Source organism: Aspergillus mulundensis (assembly GCF_003369625.1).
Source record: "Aspergillus mulundensis strain DSM 5745 chromosome Unknown scaffold_1, whole genome shotgun sequence".
Lineage (NCBI taxonomy): Eukaryota > Fungi > Ascomycota > Eurotiomycetes > Eurotiales > Aspergillaceae > Aspergillus > Aspergillus mulundensis.
Genome location: NW_020797889.1, coordinates 2,194,285 through 2,213,004, shown reverse-complemented (window position 1 = coordinate 2,213,004; position 18,720 = coordinate 2,194,285). Strand labels below are relative to the sequence as shown.

Below are 18,720 nucleotides of genomic sequence, written 5' to 3'. Positions count from 1 at the left end.
ATAGTATGGCTATCAGCAGTCGCAGTATAGCGGAGGCTATTATGGTCTAATTTATACTATAGCTGCAATTAAGCAATCGGGACGCTGGGGGCTATAGCAGCTGGGTTCGATATTAATTGTCGTTAATTTGATAATCAGCCCTAAGTCATGCCTTCCCCTCATTTGCTCATCTCATCGCATTTCGCAGTCGGACTTCATCCAGTCTGATTGACTCCGAGCCTCCCATCCTTGATCCGCTCGCTTCTTAACCACCTTCTCCCCCGCCCAAAGGCTGTTTGCTCTGGATGCTGTTTGAAATCCAACCATGGCCACTGACTCGCCCGTTCTCATCTCGGCCCTTGTAGTTGATGCAGCCGCCCGCTTCGATTAGGCATGTCTGCTAGCGAGCCTCGTCTATTTTGGTCTCGGACGAAGAAAAAGCAAAAACGGTCCAGAAAGGCCGCGTGTATCTGCTTGTTTTGCGTCAACAACATCAGTGTCAAGAGGTAATGAGTTGGCCCTTCCTTCGCACTGCTCTCCGTCAAAGTGCTTCCATATCCAAAGATGTTGCCCCGCATGGTTAGGCATTGGATAATGGCATCGCAACCATGTCGGAGCAGCCTCTATGCTCGCCGTCCACAGACTAAGAATGTGAAAGCAGGATCGCTTGACCACTTTCCCAAATCCATATCGCGTCTCAGTGCCCACTCTTGAGTGCTTCTAGGATCAATCCAGAATCCCGCGATTAAATAATAGTTGTTTGGCATCAGATAGAATGGCGCAAGACGAAAGCGCGAGAATACTTTGCGCCAATGCGCCAGGTGTTGCCCCGAGGGTCAATTCAAGACCGAATTCCACAGCAGCGGTCCCGTCCTTGTCGAATGATAGCGCTTCCTCGCGCTCAACACCATCGTGCTTGTCGTTGCGTACTATGTGGGCATCGGGAATCATCGGTAGTGGTATTTTGGAAGAAGACGATACGGGGGCCCTTGTCTTACCCCCTGACCATGCCATCCAACGGCATGTCCGTTCTCCTTCTCCACCGTCTTCACCTCTTTCCCACCAACAGCAGATATATATCTGCCTTTTCCACATCCTCGACTGTCATGATACATTCGACGATTGTGAGCAATGGAAGACACATGTTTTAAGCCACTTTCGTACGCATGAACCACCGGACACGGCCCGTTGCCCTTTGTGTCCCGCAGAGCGGTTCACTAGCACTCCTCATCAAAGAGCCTGGGATCTTATGCTCAAGCATGTGGATGTAGCCCACTATCAACAGGGCCAGAGTCTCGCAGGAAGTCGGCCCGATTTCGAACTCATGCGGTATCTTTATAACCAAAGAGTGATCAGTGTTGATCAGTTCAAGGCGATGCAGCTTGCACCCCAGCCATCTAGCCCAGCATATCATCGGCGGCAGGACACGGTCCGTGCGAGTGTCGGTTCATCGGATGAGCCATACTGCGTCCCATACAGCCGACGACGAGAGGACCGGCTGCGAGGACAGCGACGAGGTTTCAATGTCTCGTAGCCGATGTGGGCCCATTGTCGACGCTACTGCTTTGCGTCCATGGTCGTTATTCTCAACATATTGTATCCATTATTTGCCCGTTCTGTAAGCGACGCAGACGGAGAGATCAACTCTCGACGTTTCGGGAGGATCGACAGCCCTATTTGATGTGGTTTAGCTTTTATGTATGATTTAGCGAATTCTCTTCTTCCATGATCACGACTTGTGCCTGTACTATGACGAAACATTGGATTCGGATAGCAAGGGAAGGGGAAGGGATCATGCGTTTATCAAGTCCGAATCATCCCTTGAGAGTTGAAACGTCAGCCAAAACTCAGTAGAGCGCAATACGGAGTATGGATGTATCCCATTACCCCGCAGTACTCGTATTCGTCCACTGTTGACCAGTTTCTGGATCAGATCATCAATCCACTCGATGTGGTGAACATACATATCTCTTGTGGCTGGGCTGCACTCGACCTTGCATTGCTCTGCGTCTGAGCGTCGAGGACAGATGTGAGACATCAAATCTGATGCTATTGTCAGGCATCTTAGGGTAATTCAATTAAAGTCACCTGAATGGCTTCTAGGAGTAGCTCAGTGAGTGGTTTCGTTTTTGGCTATTCTCTGTTGCTGTAGTTTGACGTCTCTAGCTGGGAAGAAAGTGAAGCAAAATATATAGTTCTGCTAGCATCTAGTGTATGCGGCGCTCACTGCCACACAGCGCCTCGGTAGAGTAAATATAAAACGAAGACCTAAGCGCTTGATATCCCGTAGATCAAATGCTCCACAAGACAAGGGATCCAAAAGAGCATATCAGCTTGGATGCCTCTGTGCTTCATTCAAGGGGCATGACAGCGAAACAAACAGGACAAACATGCTCGCTCCACATCCGATGCATGTTGCAAAAGGCGCCCAGTCCAGCAGCTTGAAAGCCAGCGTTATTGTTACCATCCGACGTACAAACATTCGACGGTGAAATACTCATTGCAGTCTGCGGTTTCCTAGTAGTCGCTGGTTCTACTGCACTTCAGGGACTACCATCCGAGCATACTTACCTGCTCTAACAAACGGCCTATTCCCCTCGTTTCTCCCCGCGCCTCGAATCTGAACGACAGCTCCGTCGAAACAATGGAGCGATTATCGATCAATGACCCTCCGAATGCTACGCCGCCTGCGAACCCGCCCCAGAGGTTCCCTCCACAGGGCAACCTCGGACAAATGACACATGGACCGCCTCAACTACCACCACAGATGTTCACAACCGCGGCGCAATTGTTAGACTTGACAGATAGTGCGTGTGACCTTTTCGACGCTGCGCTTCCAAGACTGACATTATCCAGAGAAGCTAGTTCTGGTCTTGCGAGATGGGAGAAAGTTGATCGGAGTATTGAGGACATGGGACCAGTTCGGTATGGGAACCTCGACGGAAGCGCCGTCCCTCAGCGTCGGCATACGTTAACAATTGACCTTGTCGTTCACAGCGAACCTTGTTCTCCAAGACACGATAGAGCGGATGTATGCGGGGAACCTGTACACGGATATTGACCGGGGAGTGTTCCTCGTTCGAGGAGAGAACGTGCTGCTGCTGGGAGAAATTGTATGGCCACCAGTGCCCCCATATGCTGGCAGTACGGCTTAGCATGCTAACCAATCTGCTTCCCTATCGACAGGACCTCGACAAGGAAGACGATATCCCGCCGAACCTCGTAAAAGCGCCTTTCAAGGAAGTCTTTGACCTGAAGAAGAAGGAAGACAACGAACGGAAAACCAACGATAAGAAGCGGAACAACAAGCTACAAGGGCTCGGCTTTGAGGCCGAACATAGCGGGGAGATACTCTTCTAGATCGAAGATCGACACCGACGTCCGAATTGTTGCCTTTTACCTCCGCCGAACGGTTGATGTTTATTCATGCGGCTCGCCTCGAATGGTGCCTATGAACGGATATGGTTCTCAAGCATCTGTTAGAACCCGTTGGGCCGAGCCACAGACTGCTGGGCTTTTGCGATGGCCGGACTAGGCGGTTCATTCTTGATGTGGTGCCATCGCCGGAAACTTCAACCAGGGCATTCCGAATCGCATCACGAGACTGCGAACTCAAGGACGAAATGTATTATGACGAGATGGGTTATGGTCCCTTGAGAAATATGGTAAGAGTGCAGTCTACGGGTATAACCCGTGAATAGAGATTAGATGAATGCGCGATGATACGATGCCAATACACGACTCGGTTTTGGTGTTTGGCTCAATGTATGAACTGGCGGTGATGCGATGAAGCCTTGATGCCTGGACGACTCCAAGTGAGACAACGATGACTGGCGACCAATTGTGCCCAACATCTTATAATGTACTAAATGCTACAAGCAGCAAACCAGTATTTTTGATGAGGAAAACTGCTTGTTCTGTCACTGTTGTATCTCGCATTCCTCCGTAGTGACTTATCGCCCGCTATCGATACCGCCGCCAAGAGTCTGTACCTTTTTTTTTCGACCACGAAAAAGTCTCCGCAATCCTTGCAAACTTCTTCCTCGCTCGCCGCTTCTTTGCCCTGTCAACCCCAGGTATTTTTGAAACCGGCTTCTCAAATTGCCTGCCGGTCGATCCGCTCATCATGGCGACCCTGGCCGAGAAGCTCGAGAGGATCAAGTCCCCCAAACTGCAGAACCAGCACCATGTCAGTGCCTGCCCGCCGAAGCCTATCTGACACTGCTAACAATACTTTTTAGACCGCTGTGGTGCTGAACGCTGTAGAAGACACGCTACGGGACCAGAAAGCGGATTTCTCACCCACTGCCTATTTCGCCGCGCTTTTGGCCCTACTCTCACAGTCGCTGTCTGCCGCGCAAGGCATCGTTAATAAAGATCTAGCGACCTCTGTTGTCTACCTTCTCGATATCACTACAAACTATGTTCCCGCCCCGATCCTCCAAGCCAAGTTCTCCCAGATCCTTACCAGCCTTGCGCCCGCGCTCTCCCTCCCAGAAGTCGACGCTCCTCTTCTCCGACCATCTATTGGCTGTCTCGAGTCGCTGCTCATTGCACAGGATGCAGCGGCGTGGAATCTTCCCCATACCCAGGTTGGACCCCGGCGAGCCATTGCGGGACTACTCAGCTTGTCCGTGGACCACCGTCCGAAGGTGCGCAAGGGGGCACAGGATGCCTTGATCAAGGTTCTGAAGAACCCCCCGCCTAGCCCCTCTCTCGACCACCCTGCTGCAGACATGTGCGCGGAATCAGCGTTGAAAACCCTTAGCGACAGCATCGCCGCCGCATCGAAACAGAAGCGCGGGCGCAACGATCCTCACAACCGAGAGAACCATGACCCCCTTGTGATTCATTCTCTGCAGTTGGTAAAAACGGTTGCGGTTGCCTCGGGCGGTTGGCCGAGCAAGAAGATCGAGCCGCTGTGTGAGCTGCTGATGAACGCGTCCCGGTCGACCAACGAGTACATTACCATGGGCGCTTTCGAGGTTTTTGAGGTTATCTTCTCCAGCATGGCAAACGAGTTCACATCATCGAAACTTCCCCGTCTCCTTGAGGCGATTTCCGAGTTGAAGCCTGCCCAGAACGATTCACAACTTCTCCCTCCGTGGATCGCTGTGCTGTCCCGCGGTTACGACGTCTCTGCACAGATCGCCCCTGAAGATACGTTTGAGAAATTACCCGATCTATTCAACATGATCTCCAGCTATCTTGCATCCCCGTCGAGCAATATCCGAGTTTCCGCATCTGAGTGCTTGGTTTCGTTTGTCGCCAACTGCATTCCGGCTAACGTCATTATTGAGCCTTCCGTCTACGACGAGAAGACTTTGGAGAAGCTCGCGAAGGCAGCGAAAGATCTGCTTTCCGTGAAGTATCAGGCTGCGTGGATGGAAGTTTTTAATGTTTGTGCTGCCATGTTTGAGAGTTTCAAGTGGCAATCGAGCCCGTTCCTCGATGATGTCGTCCGCACCGTTGGAGAATTGCGCAGCAACGAAGCCTTCCAAGGAAAGAAAGAGGCAGACAACGTTCTTGGTGCCGCGATTGAAGCCATGGGCCCCGAAGCTGTTTTGGAGATACTGCCCCTCAACCTGATTGAGCAGAAAGCCGGCCAACCAGGCCGAGTTTGGTTCCTCCCGATCCTCCGCGACAGTGTCACTAACACAAATTTGCGCCATTTCCGTTCCGAATTCGTCCCTCTTAGCGAGGCTCTCTACCAGAGGGTCATGGAGTACGCCTCCGCGGAGAAGACTGTGGAAGTGAAGATATTCGAAACCCTTGTCCAGCAAACCTGGGCAATCCTCCCTGGGTACTGCGAGCTTCCGCTTGACCTGGCTGAATCGTTTGACCAGAGCTTTGCGGAGCTGCTGTCTAACATTCTGTACAAGCAGACCGAATTGCGAGTAGATATTTGCAGGGCGCTCCAGAACCTCGTCGAGTCCAACCAGGCCATCCTGTCTATCGAGACCGAAGGCGATGATTTGATCCTGCAACGCAGGATTACGAAGGAGGCGGCCAAGAACAACATTGCTCACTTGGCCGGCTTTGCTAGCAACCTCCTGGCGGTTCTTTTCAACGTGTACAGCCAGACTCTGCCGCATTACCGTGGTTACATCCTGCAGTGTATCAATGCTTATTTGAGCATTGCGCCCGAAAATGTTAGTATCCTGCTAATACCCCATCATTGTTCCAGACTAACTCTGTCCAGGAACTAAACGAAACATTCGAACGTGTAACCCAAATGCTCGAGGCCTCGGTGACCTCGGAGCAGGAAGCAGCTAAGCAGGACAACCAGGCTGGAAAGTCCAAAGACAAGATGCCGCCAACTTCTCACACACTCATTGACCTTGTCATCGCAATGTCAATCTACCTGCCTCGCTCGAGTTTTGCTACCCTCTTCTCTCTTGCGGCTGCGGTTTTGAACGGCGGCACTACTGATCAACAGCTCATCAAAAAGGCCTACAAGTTGATCCCCCGCCTAGCGTCAACGGAAACAGGAGCTGCCGCATTAAGGGAACGGAACGCAGAGCTCCAGAGTCTCATGCTTGCCACGGCTGATAAGACACCCGCTTCTGCGCGCCGTGATCGCATGCTCGCTATTCACGAACTCGTCTCACATCTCCCAACATCCGACCTCCACTTTATTCCTTCAATTCTATCCGAGGTTGTACTAGGCTGCAAAGAGAGTAACGAGAAGGCCCGTACCGCCTCGTTCGACATGCTCATTCACCTTGCAAAACGCACCATCGATTCTGAGCTGAACCCACCAGGCACCACGATCCGCAACTCTCTTGTCCCCCATATGCCTGACAACGCCCCCGATGCACCTGCTACGCTCGAGGAATTCTTCACAATGGTATCTGCTGGTCTCGCCGGTAGCTCACCTCACATGGTTGCCGCTTCGGTGACCGCGCTGTCGCGACTCTTTTTCGACTACCACAAGGAACTCCAGTCCTCCATGCGGATGGACCTTGTTCAGACCGTGGAGCTTTTCCTCACCAGCAACAACCGAGAGATTGTCCGATCCGTGCTTGGTTTCGTCAAAGTGGCCGTTGTTGTACTCTCTGACGAGGAGCTGCGCCCACGCCTGAACACCCTGGTGCCTAACCTAATGGTATGGAGCAAAGAGCACAAGGGCCGTCTTAAGAGCAAGGTAAAGGGTATCCTCGACCGACTAATCCGCCGCTTTGGAGCCGCCCCGCTTGAGGAGTTAGTCGGAGAAGCAGACCGCAAGCTTGTAGTCAACATCCGCAAGCTCCGCGAGCGCCGCAAGAAGAAGAAGAAGGAAGGCGAAGCTGGTGAAGACGAGGATGAGGACGAAGGGCAAGGCGGCGTGGCGGCTGAAAAGTCCACCAAATCCTTCGGCAACGCCTTTGACAAGGCCGTCTACGACTCAGACTTCTCCGACTCTGATGACGACGCCAGCGAAATCAGCGTCGACGACGAAGGTACAACACACGTCCAGAAGGGCGGTCGCAAGGCCCAAGGTCGCAAGGGTAAACAGAGCGAGCAGTACATCCGCGAACTCTCACCTGAAGATAACCCTCTCGATCTGCTCGCCCCGGATGCCCTCGCCAACATCTCCACCACAAAGCCTAGCGTGCGCTTCCTCAACACAGGCCCTGGATCGCGTCGCAAGCGCTCCGCCAAGGTCGGTCCTGATGGCCGTCTGCTCCTAGGTGGTGACGACAATGCTGAAGATGTTGATATGGCCGGTGCGGAGGGTGACAACGGCGAGAGTGGCATCAACGCGTATGTCCAAGCCGTTGCTGGACCAGACGCCATCCGCCGCGGCCAGCGCGGAAAGATCAAGATGGCGCAGGCGCAAAAGAAGAAGTCCCAGCGTGGCGATGAGATGGACGTCGACGATGATGGTGACAAAGCTGCTTCCGGCAACCGCCACTCCTCTTCCCAGTCTGGACGGGGAGGACCAGGCCGTGGCAATGGTCGCGGAGGCAGCAACCCCCCTGGCCGTCGCGGTCTCGGTATGCCCAAGACACATGGTCCCAGCGGGATCCAGAAGCGACGGAACCCCCGTGGTGGACAGAGCGGGCGAGGCGGGATCCGAGTTGGTAGGGGACGAGGGCGGAGGTAATCCAATCCATTACGGCCATTTGATATGACCCGAACAAAAATCTTCAATCCAACGTTTAGAAAATTATGAACATGCGACTTTTTTCTGTTTCCTATCTTTCCTTGTTATGAATACTCTCTTCGTGTTTGTCGTTAGGCTAGGTTAGTCTAGGTTGGTATGTCTATACCCTCTATTCACTCCTCGATTTTCCCACTCATCCATATTTTGGGCCCTCGCATGTATGCAGTCACAGAGTATGTGAACTAAGTGAGTAAGTAGATACAGGTGCAAATGCCCTCCAATTACGAACCAGTGACCCTACAATGTCGTACAATCAAATTATACGTAGCGTAGCACCGCCGAGCCCTACCTCCCTTACGGCCTAACAGTTATCATGACAATAATATGAAGTCCAGACCCAACCCCCTGCCCTGCCTCGCATCTTCCAGACCAGACCAGCTCAGCAATAACCTTGAGCGATGCCTAATGCCAACCCCATGCCAAGCACCCATAAGACAGGCTGGCTGCTGCCCATCCAGTCAGCCCATCCGCATGATGAATCCGAATCATCACACTGATCGACTGCTGGGTTCAGCCTTGCTGCTTTTTTTTACGTAATGGGTACTTGGTATTGGGAGGTCAGGTGAGGGAGGAGGAGTGGAGGTGTTCTGGCTCTGCAGACTGCAGGGCTGTCTTTGCTCGTCGGTATGGGTTATTTCTTGGCGGAGTGGCGCTGGCGTTGTCGCTTGCTTGGAACCAGCACTCAGTGTGGGTAAGTTTCATTGCCCTCGTCAAGGTGGCTGGGTAGAATGGGTGAATGGGATGGTTATCTATCCCAACGACACTACAGGATACAGCTACAAAATGGGGTGGGGTTGAGTTATGAATGATTGGACAGACTGATAGGACAAACCGACGACGCAAGACCAACCCGGGTATCAATTCTTGAGAGGTGTAGGTTGGTAAAGTACAGGGATAGACATGAACAGAAGATCAAGGGCCTTCTAATGTCGTGGCCCAGTGCCCGTTCGAGGGACAACGATGACAATGATTTGAAATAGGAAATCAGAGAAGCCCACGCGCCGTTGCAACCAGAACTCCAACTCCAAGTCAAATGTGCCGCTTCAAGGTATTGAGAAGAAAGAAAAAAATATAGAAAGCACCCAGTAGTCGTTCCACGTATCCCAACATTGGTATCATGCTGCATTAAACGGTTTAAATCGGAAAGAAGGCTCGCGCTGGAATGAAAGGCAGATGTCGTGAAATGGGAGCAGTTGGTTAGGGTTACCCAGACGAACGGGCTTTGCCTAACCATAGCCGCCACCATCGGGAAACGCCTAAGACAGCTGCTCGGCCGTCGTCTTTTCGTTCCGTGCCGTCGGGGTTACCGAGGATCATGGCAAAGATCCAGAAGAATGCGGCAATCCATGCGAGAAGGAGCAGGCCGAAAGACGTGAGTGACGACAGAAGAAGCACCATGATCAAGCCACCAATAGAGTAGTCTTCGCCGTAATCATTGTCAGACGATTGTTCGCCCTCATTATTCACCGACTGCGGCCGCAGCCCGATTAACCGTTCATGGATATGCAATTGCGGGACCAGGAGATCGCACAACTGTGTGCGGATTGAGGTCTTTCGCAGATACGGCACACAGGAGCAGAGCCGAAGAGGAGATATGAAAAGAGTGAAGAGTAGCCCGAATACAGTGTAGATGGAGGCGACGAGTGAGAAAATGGGTATGGGCAGCGACATCCGAAACTGCGGTTCGGCGGTTAGTCCCGCACGCTAGAGCGCCCAATGACAAAGAACTGATTGATCTACTCACCAGCATGAGCACGGCATCCTCGCTGTTATCTGAATAGAAATCAACATCTGGGCTTTCTCTTTTCGGGACGCGAGCGACACCAGGGTTACGATCCTCCCCCGACATGTATGATGAATGGTCGGTCCAACTCCCTCGGACGCGGTCTTCTTTGCGCGCGGCTCCGCTGCCGTAGGAAGAGAGTATGGGATTGCCTTCGAGATAGGCCGAGGGTACGGACGTCACTGGAGCCGCCGTGGGTTCAAGATCGGTATGGGGTAGACGTTTCACAGACGGCTGGAGGGAATGACGATTGGATTGAGGGTAAGCGGAGTCCCACGAATCGGAGGGATACGGTCTCGACGTGGAAGTGTGGACGGAGGCTCTTTCCGACGAGGGAAAGTCAACGATCCCGTCGTGGTTGGCGCCGCTGTGTTGCTGTGATGAGGGCTGCGTCTCCGCAGGTAGATAAGCCGTGGGAGGAACGGCTGGACGGCCCTCAGCATCGGAGAGGTATGCGGTCACAATCTGGGGTTGGTCCTGGTAGTAGGCGTGCGATTGGGACATGTCCGGTTGCCTCATAGCGGGCAGTCGAGGTCAAGGAGGAAGAGATAACGACAGTCGAGAGTCCGTGGAGCAAACAAGGGCGCAACGGAGATCTGCCCTTTAAAAAATGCGACGGCACGCCTAGGTGGTACAAGCAGTGCACAGCGAGAGCACCCGGAAGCAGTTCACTGCATGGCTCTGGGCGCAAGGGAGATTAATTTTCCTTTGCCTGATAATCGATAACCAGACGGCTGGCGGGCGGGAGGCGAAGGAGGGGGGCGTTCGACCAGGGAGCTAGGGAGCTAGGGGAGGAGGAGGAACAGAGGGGGGATGAGGGAGCGGAGGAGGTAGGAGAGGAGAGGAGAAAGAGCAAGGTTTATAAGGCCATGAGGGTCAGCCAGGAAGGTTACAGAAAATCCAAGAGAAGGACGAGAAAACCAAGAGGAGACCCAGACGAGAGCGTCGTTTGTCGAGAGCAATATGGGACTCTGCCAAGATGCGCCGAGCCTTGGCTGAGCGTTCGACCGTCCTCGGTCGGGGGCCGCCAGCAGAGAAAGAAGTCACTGCGACCAAAGCGGAGCTGGCCAGTTCTTGCATGGTGATACTCCGTATAGATCGGAGCATGCAGACCCAGGCTGCAGGCATACTGGCCGAAGAAACTCGCGGCCAGCGTCTGTTTTGCTGCGGCAGTGCGAGTTGCAGCCAGTGCCAAGCCCCTGTGGACATGGCCCTCCATACAGATTGGCCGCTTGCGCGACTGGGCTCTTGGCGTCCCCGTGACCTGGGAAGCCTTTCTTTCCGATCAGATCTGGCTTATCCCGTCTGCTATTATAGCTCAGTAATGGACTGCATTGACCTGACTGCAGTCAAGAAGAGCCGATGTTCTTATCCTCATTTCCTGGGTTGTAGAGACAAGTGATCTTGCTACACGGTACGGCGTAGATCTCAACCTACCCAAATCAGGCCCCGGTGATTGGCCGCAGCGTGCAAATCCCCCGGGCCAGGCTCCACCATGTTTTCGTGGGTGTTGTACGCCTTCATCTCGATTCTCTCTGCAACCTCCCCAGACACCTGGCCGCGTACTCCCACCCATGCTCAGTGGCTTGCCTCTTCCCACCCGTTGTATCTGCGGACCTCAGTATGAAACCTTTTCTCACGGTATCGGCGAGTCAAGTCGGGTCCGCGGAAATAAACGACTCAGCGCCGAGCCTCGCCCAGTGCCCAGAAGTTGTTGCCAACACCGTCTTACGCGATCAGGAGGGCCTTCTTTGTGTTCTTCCAATTTTGGGGCGCATATACCCAGTTGACAAGTAACATCCTGGTTACGGCTTGCTGGATGCAGCCGACATTAAGATATCGCAATCTGCGCGACAGAAGACTCAATAAAGTCACTACTGAGCGTCGTCGCGGCTTGAGACACTGACCCTCTCCCAAGCCCTTAGCTGTCGCAAATTCGTGGAGATCTAGAAAGCCGTAACCCATGGCTTTGCGGGATTGCTATCGTGTGGCGCGATTTAGCCTACCCCATTTACCCGCCCCCAGGGTATCCCGATCATGGGTCCTCCTGCTCTTGTCCATTTGTCTCGCCCTTGGCCGCGTGCCGAGGAATCGGGTAAGAATTATATTGCCTTGGCCTGGTCCGGTCCATTGTCTTTGGTCTTGTGCTTTGAATGTGCGGCTGGAGGCATATGATCTCTCCATCGGAGTGTAATGGTTGGACACTGAGCTGCCACTGAGATAGGTTCTGAGTAGTCGAGCAACTTGAGACTCGAAGGACCTCGATATGACAGATCAGCCTCGGCCAATAACCACCTTGTGCTCGAAGTTACAAGTACAACAGGTTCCTAGGGCTGACTTTAAATCCTCCGAGACAGCTCACAATCCAGATCATGCATGAGACTCTCGAGATTTCACAACCACTCCATCACAAAGCTTCTTGCTGCGCAATAACGAGCACGGCATTCTCTCCGATGTGGATTCATTGAGCACCGGGCATACGGATGGCAGTCGGTCTCCTGGATAGATACATGGTCAGTGCCTTTGGAGATCAGGCTTCTCCCGCGAGCTCGGCATGGGCGGCGCTCTTGAACTTGTGCGGCGTGATCAACTGTCTTGTGCCACGTCTTCTCCATACACGGGATAATCACCGATTAGCCGTGAACTCGACCCATCTTTGCCATGACTTACGGCGTCGGCAGACCGCCCTTGTGCTCTGCCGGTCTTCCGAGTAGCTGATCTTGGCTTGATGAAGATCAGCGATGATCACGGAAGGCCCTTCTTTGGCTTCTTTGTGCATGCCCGACGTGGAAATCCATTGTTCCTTACTCATGGGCCAGCACAACCTCAAGTTCAGTTGCGTGACAGATTCAGGATACATTCAGGATAAATTATCCTGCTGGTTAGGTGTCCTCAATGAGGATAATATGTCCCTTGTGAGCCCGAGGCCATCGCCTACAAAATTTGGCGTTGGTCCAAGGGCTAGGCTTCACTAGTCTGGGCTCAAGACCGCTGCTGCTACCTATTTGTGAGCATATTAGTACAACGACCCTTTGAGAGCATCAATTCCAGGCGATGAAATTTGAGCATGCCAGCCTTCAACTGAACCTTCAATGACAGCAATGTTTCTCGCGGAGCATGTGCTCTGACCAGCTTATCGCTGTCTGAGCTACGCGTCTTTGAGGCTCGTCTGTTGTAGAAGATACAAGAGTCGTGATACTTCTCTTAGGCTTCGCTGCAAGGCCAGGTCCGTTTAACAGCGTAGGGCTACCAAGCGTACAAGTGTATCAGGGAAACCAAGTGCAGAGTTACACTACCATAGCATCTGCCTGCTCCTAAGCAACCATGATGAGGATATGAAGGCTCACCTTGACACGCTTCAGCTTTAGCGGGCCCATGTCTCCAATATCACAATCATGCCTGCGTTTTCCGGGTTGTTAACGATATATCATCGCCAGTCTTCCTACTGTTGGCAATGAACGAGTTGAAGGACGGATCTTCTGGATAGGACGGCAAGTCAAAGTTCCTCAAATAAAGACACACTAAACTACCAGGTTATTCGATCAGATGAAATCATTTCTGACCTAACGCTACTATTCCAATCGAGTCACACACTTAGGTACTCCGTAGTCATAAGCACTGCGCTACTGCGTAGGTAAGCGTAGCAGAGTGAGCTTGTAAGCAGTGATCTCACCCCACCGCCACTGGCAAGGCGCCTGGCCTAAGATCCATGAAACAAGCATCTATATAATTTATCAGAGCCTCTATCCGCGTCGACTGGATTTCAGTCCGTCACTACACCCGCCCACAACAACCTAGCATTCGGAGGACAGTACTGCCCTCTCATAACCACCACAATCTACCCAGCAAGCGCACTAACATTCCTTGAAACAACACAGTGCAATCGCCTTACAAGCCCTCATCAAAGTCCTGCACCAGGCCCATCTACATCAACAACCAAAACTGGTTCCCATTTCAACTCCCTCCCTCCCTCTCTTTCAGTTTCCAGCCCCCGGTGAAGAAAGGCAGCACCAGCAGAGTGCAGCAGCAGCACACCCAGCTAATCCTCTACGTAAGCAAGGCCAGATTACAATGACACGACATTGACACGACACAGCACGGCGCAGCGCAGCGCATCCCTCGTATGCTGTGCGACTACAACCTCACTTGCAACAAGAGTAAGACCACCTGGGTACATTCCTGGGTTTGGCGATCCCCTCTCGCACCGCGAGCAGCAAAGGTACACATTAGGTATTTTAGGCCCCCCGCATTTCTGGCTGACGCTGCAGAAGACAGGGAACGCTGGCCCGGGGCCGGAAGATGGGATGCTCCGGAGCTTACTTTCTGAGTCTGAAGAATCAAGGAGGTGGAAATGGATTTGATGCGCGACCGATCTGCAGCATGCTGTATGACATGGGGCATTGGCGTTGGCGTAAGGTTGGCGTTGGCGTTGGGATTGGGATTGGGACGTCCGTGGGACTCGGTGCAGTCTGCAGATTTGCAGTGCTTGCTTGCTGGGGTAGATCGGTGGGTGGGTCGTGTGCTTTGCTTTTGCTTGGTAGGTGCTTCTTTGCTTCCTTTGTGGATTGCTTTTCTGTCTTTTGCTTGTTTTCGACTTGGGAAGACTTGTTGGGTTTGGATATATGCGCCGATATATATTAGCGGAATGACCTGGTGTCTGGGTGTCATTGACAGAACGTCACGACGGAGAAGAAGGATTTCTAGGAACAGCGAGCATAAAAGCTATATTAAGGATTTTGATTCCAGATTCCAAGCATGCAGAAGCAGCGGGATGCAGAATGCGCCTGCATTTGACCTTATAGTCCCAAGCCCTGTAGCAGGGCACGGATCCATAAGTTCTGTATACGGGTTCTAGCAGCAGCAAAACCCCGAGTGACGCTGCAATGGCTAAGTAAGTACTTCGGGACCAGGTCGAGGTAGGTTCGATTCCAATTCTGACTGCCCAGGGTATATATCAGAATCCATGTCATTGTGCTTATCCATTGTGATTCCGACTGCATTTGACCTGGGCCTTCGGGGTTCTGCGCTGCGCTGTGCTGTGCTGCGGTATCACAGTCCGGCCTGACAGCACGTACATCTGTTTACAAATTGATCTGTCTCCTCTGTTTCATAGAGATTATATGAGGTGAAAATAGAGGTAGGTCACATGATGCAAGGCATGGTTGGGTTCATGACGGCCGTTCTCGGATCGGATCGAAGTGCTGCAGCGGAATATGCCGGATACCTTGGCCGAGGTCAATAGCTTGTCATGGGCGGGATCGCGTGCTGCATCCATCTATGGTCATATCATAACTATGATATGTTTCATCGATCCTTGGTTCAGAGGTGGGCTAGCCAGACTCATGCTAACCCTGGATACGCTCCCCGGGAGGACAAATAGGTTCAACTGTTTTCTGCTCCGTCAGGCAGCTTGAAGACGTGGATGATCTGTCGATGAGATTTGACTTTGCAAGATATACTTCATAACCGATTATCGCAATCGCTGTAGCCAGCACTATAGACGGTCATGCGGAGAAACTCTGAAGCCAGGGAGGGAAACATGGCATGATGTCTTTGAGGCAGGGTTCAGTTCCCGCCCTCAACTACCGCGGAGCCTAGATACGACTGGGCAGTGAGAGGTCTCCAATTGATAGCCACTGACGCTGCTTACTGTTCGATTGAGATCATTGGCCCGGTACTCGGATAAGACGACGCGGGATAGGCCAAGAGATGGATACGGAGATACTTGGGCAATGGGAGTACTCTGTGTCAGAGCAAATGCGCATGATGTGATGTGGCTTGAATGGCTTCGCTTGCCGTGCGCCTCTTAGACAAGTGGTGGGCTTTCGTGGCCCAGATCTCCGATCCCCCAAGAAGACGGGACTTCTGCGTCTTACTTTGGATAGTCTTGATAAGTTGATCGAGTAGGGAAATATTTCGCTGAAATATCTCGTCGAAGTGTTGTTGGCGAAGCAGCAGATATATATCTTGACTGATGGGTCGCTTCATGCCCATGATCCGGAGTGTAATAACGAACGGGTGCCCATTGCCAGCTGTTGCACCTATCACTCAGAAAAAAGCATACGTGAAACACACACCTCACTGCAAAGTATATGCGGAGGATTCCTTCAGATGTCATTCAATCTTCAGGGTCTTCATTAACGTGGTGAGCAAGCCCAGCTGAATAATAATATTAATGAGATGACGAGTCTCACTCTCAAACCTTCCAGGCGGCCGTTCCTCGGACCCGAGACGAAGGGATTTCTTTGTGTGGTTGTGGATTGGGTTTGCTCCGTCATCGGGCGCCACATCCACATCAGCCCTGCATGCATCATTCAGGCTGACAAGGTCTTTGTCGAGACTCGAGTTCCTGAACATAAGCACTTATTACTCGGTAACGGGCAGTGTGTAAAAGTTGTCGCAGGCTCGGTCGGTCTTGCCAAAATTCTCCATCCATGTCGATAGGGGTCATGGGTTGTGTGCCGACCGGCAGCAAGGGCGTTGGACAGAAAAAGCAAGTCAGCGATCGGGCGCTCCACTTGAGGCGATGTATCAAGATCAGCCTGGAGCGCTCGGGAACGGCCCACCGGCCAGAGTCCGTTGGATTGTGGCTGCAGGCCTGAGGCAGCTAAGCCGGCCTGGAGCTCTGGAGCTGGATGGGAGCTGGTGGCTGGGCGCTGCATCGGGTCTAGCGTAGGGTTAGCTAAGCTGCCGCGCCGCGCCCGCACCGACCAGCGGCTTGAAAGATGAATCTGATTCATGATGCCGCCATGACGGAACAATCTCCCCCAACCAAACTTTGTCTGCCACAGTGCCACTCTGGCCCGTTCATCTTGTTTCTCCTGAGTTGACTCTAGCCACGGCCACGGCCACGGCCACAGTCCACACAGCCCGAATTGTTACTCCTGTAAACAGTTCGATCGAAGGCGTAAAGCTACGGAAAAATAAAAATCAATCATGGTGACAATGCATCTGCGAAACAACGCATAAGGTAGTCGGCTGGACACTCCAGCTGCCGGGAGTATGCAGCGTTGTTTGACGGACAGACACCGTTGTCCCTGCTTCGGCGCTTCCCTGCTGAAGGGGAAAACAGCCTGACGATCCCGGCCGTCAGTGCTCAGCTGGGATTTTGGTGCTGGGTGATAGATCCGACAAATTGCTTTTGGGGGGGCGCTTTAGCCTTTTTCGCACAAGGCGCCTGTGACTGCAGATTGCAGAAGGGCCGGCCCCATCCAAGCGTGGAGATTGGAGTGGTGGAGTCACGACTCACGCAAGCGTGCCAATCTCCTCGGGTCGAAAATCCTCGGGCTCCAGCTCCAGGACGATTCCGCGGCTTGCAGCATGTGTGGAAATATGCCAGCAGACTAGCCCTCTCGGCGGGGCAGCGGTTACGGCATGTATGGGCGGATAAGAGGTGAGAAAAACGCCTCATGCCAGCTTCCCTGCTCTTAGGCAGGCCACTTATTATAGGAGGATGCCGGGAGCTTACCGGCCCTGTCCCTTAGCAGGCTGAGCTTATGGCATACTCCGGAGTCGCACACCCAGTCAGGGATGTGCGGGCCCACCGTGACCGTCATGAATTATTTGCGCTAGTTAATTTTATTAAATTGCCTAAATCATAAAAATGGCACGGGGAAAGGTGGAGCCTAGTGGGTCTAGCCCACATGAAGCCACTCGGCGAGTCACAGCTCGTCTCTGGGGGTTCGTGCTGGGCAGATTCCCTCATCCCTGGATGGCGGATGGCTGACACTGTTGCTCCGGCGCTTCGAGTCGTCAGACATTGCCCTGTTTTCGACTCCATCCATGCGCTTTCTTTTTTCTTTCTGAACAGGTCTCCTTTGTCTTTGCCGAGTCTGCTCAATAGTCCATAATATTTCCCGAGGATTCTCTTCCTGGACGAGGGCTTTGCGACTGTATCACTGCTATCTTGGGGATCACTAGCGCCGCACTGCTGGTCCTTGATACTGGCCCTCGGAATGTTTTTATTTTTGCATTTTTTTCTTTGGCCCTTTGTCCCCTAAGCCCAAGGACTCAAGGAGTACTTGCTAGCTCGTCGGCGGCAAGCCTCGTATAATGTGGGCCACATGCTCCTACGGAGTACATAAGTACGTATATTAATTTGTGCCCCGCTTGCCAGCATGACACGCTTTGTCGGCTAGCTCCTTAACACAGTCACATCTCAGACTGAAAACTTGTCCTTCCGGAAAGGGAATGGAGAGGAATGGGGATGTCCACGCGAGCGGCGGCCGCCGCTCGAATCTTTGGCTCCAGCTGGGGTGCATACGGTGCTCCATACTCATAGTAGGTATACTTGGCTGTAGTCTATCCCAGTTGTCTGTATACCCAAAGTAATGACGAAGAGACTGGTTGCAGCCTTTAAGGAGTCTGTCCTCGGACCTGGGGCGTCAGCGCCGCACCGGAGAATTGCCAGCCAGGCTTCACTTAACCGCGGATATGACGGCCCCACCAGCTAGACTCTTCCTGGATGTCAAGCTGCCTTTTCTGCTCTTGATTAATTTTAGGTGCCTGAAAGATCAGACATCGACCGTAGTGGTTGCGGTTTGTCCTTTGGTGTGGTTTTGGAGTTTGGACGCCGCCAGCCCCTCGACCTTTCTTTCTCCCATCCCTTCCCGCTCTTCTTCTCTCTTCTTCCTCTCCTCCTTTTGGCGCCTCTTTTCTGCTCCTTTTGGACTGCTTTGTCTTGTGCCCTTCTCAGTCCTATATCCCCCCTCACCCACCTTGTCTTCTCCGTACTTCAATTCTTGTGTCTCCCTCCCCTTCTACATCAACCCCTTCATTGCAATTTGGCCTCTACTTCGCTTGCTCTCCC

At 52.7% G+C, this 18,720-nt stretch overlaps 4 protein-coding genes across 4 annotated transcripts; 3 read left to right on the top strand and 1 right to left on the bottom strand.

Moving 5' to 3' along the window:
• Positions 1-754: 754 nt before the first annotated feature.
• DSM5745_02227 (uncharacterized protein) lies at positions 755-1,513 on the top strand (the record flags this gene model as incomplete). Its single annotated transcript, XM_026744243.1, has 1 exon — positions 755-1,513. The coding sequence occupies one exon, from the start codon at positions 755-757 to the stop codon at positions 1,511-1,513; it is 759 nt and encodes a 252-aa protein (XP_026607406.1).
• A 1,110-nt stretch (positions 1,514-2,623) lies between these two features.
• Positions 2,624-3,339, top strand: DSM5745_02226 (uncharacterized protein; the record flags this gene model as incomplete). Its single annotated transcript, XM_026744242.1, has 2 exons — positions 2,624-3,010; positions 3,166-3,339. The coding sequence occupies 2 exons, from the start codon at positions 2,624-2,626 to the stop codon at positions 3,337-3,339; spliced, it is 561 nt and encodes a 186-aa protein (XP_026607405.1).
• Positions 3,340-4,105: 766 nt separating this feature from the next.
• Positions 4,106-8,068, top strand: DSM5745_02225 (mRNA-binding protein RRP12; the record flags this gene model as incomplete). The annotated part of the gene is made up of 3 exons (XM_026744241.1): positions 4,106-4,168; positions 4,221-6,131; positions 6,182-8,068. The coding sequence occupies 3 exons, from the start codon at positions 4,106-4,108 to the stop codon at positions 8,066-8,068; spliced, it is 3,861 nt and encodes a 1,286-aa protein (XP_026607404.1).
• Positions 8,069-9,331: 1,263 nt separating this feature from the next.
• DSM5745_02224 (uncharacterized protein) lies at positions 9,332-10,430 on the bottom strand (the record flags this gene model as incomplete). The annotated part of the gene is made up of 2 exons (XM_026744240.1): positions 9,332-9,661; positions 9,873-10,430. 2 exons carry the CDS (start codon positions 10,428-10,430, stop codon positions 9,332-9,334), a joined length of 888 nt encoding a protein of 295 aa, XP_026607403.1.
• Between the last annotated feature and the right edge of the window lie 8,290 nt (positions 10,431-18,720).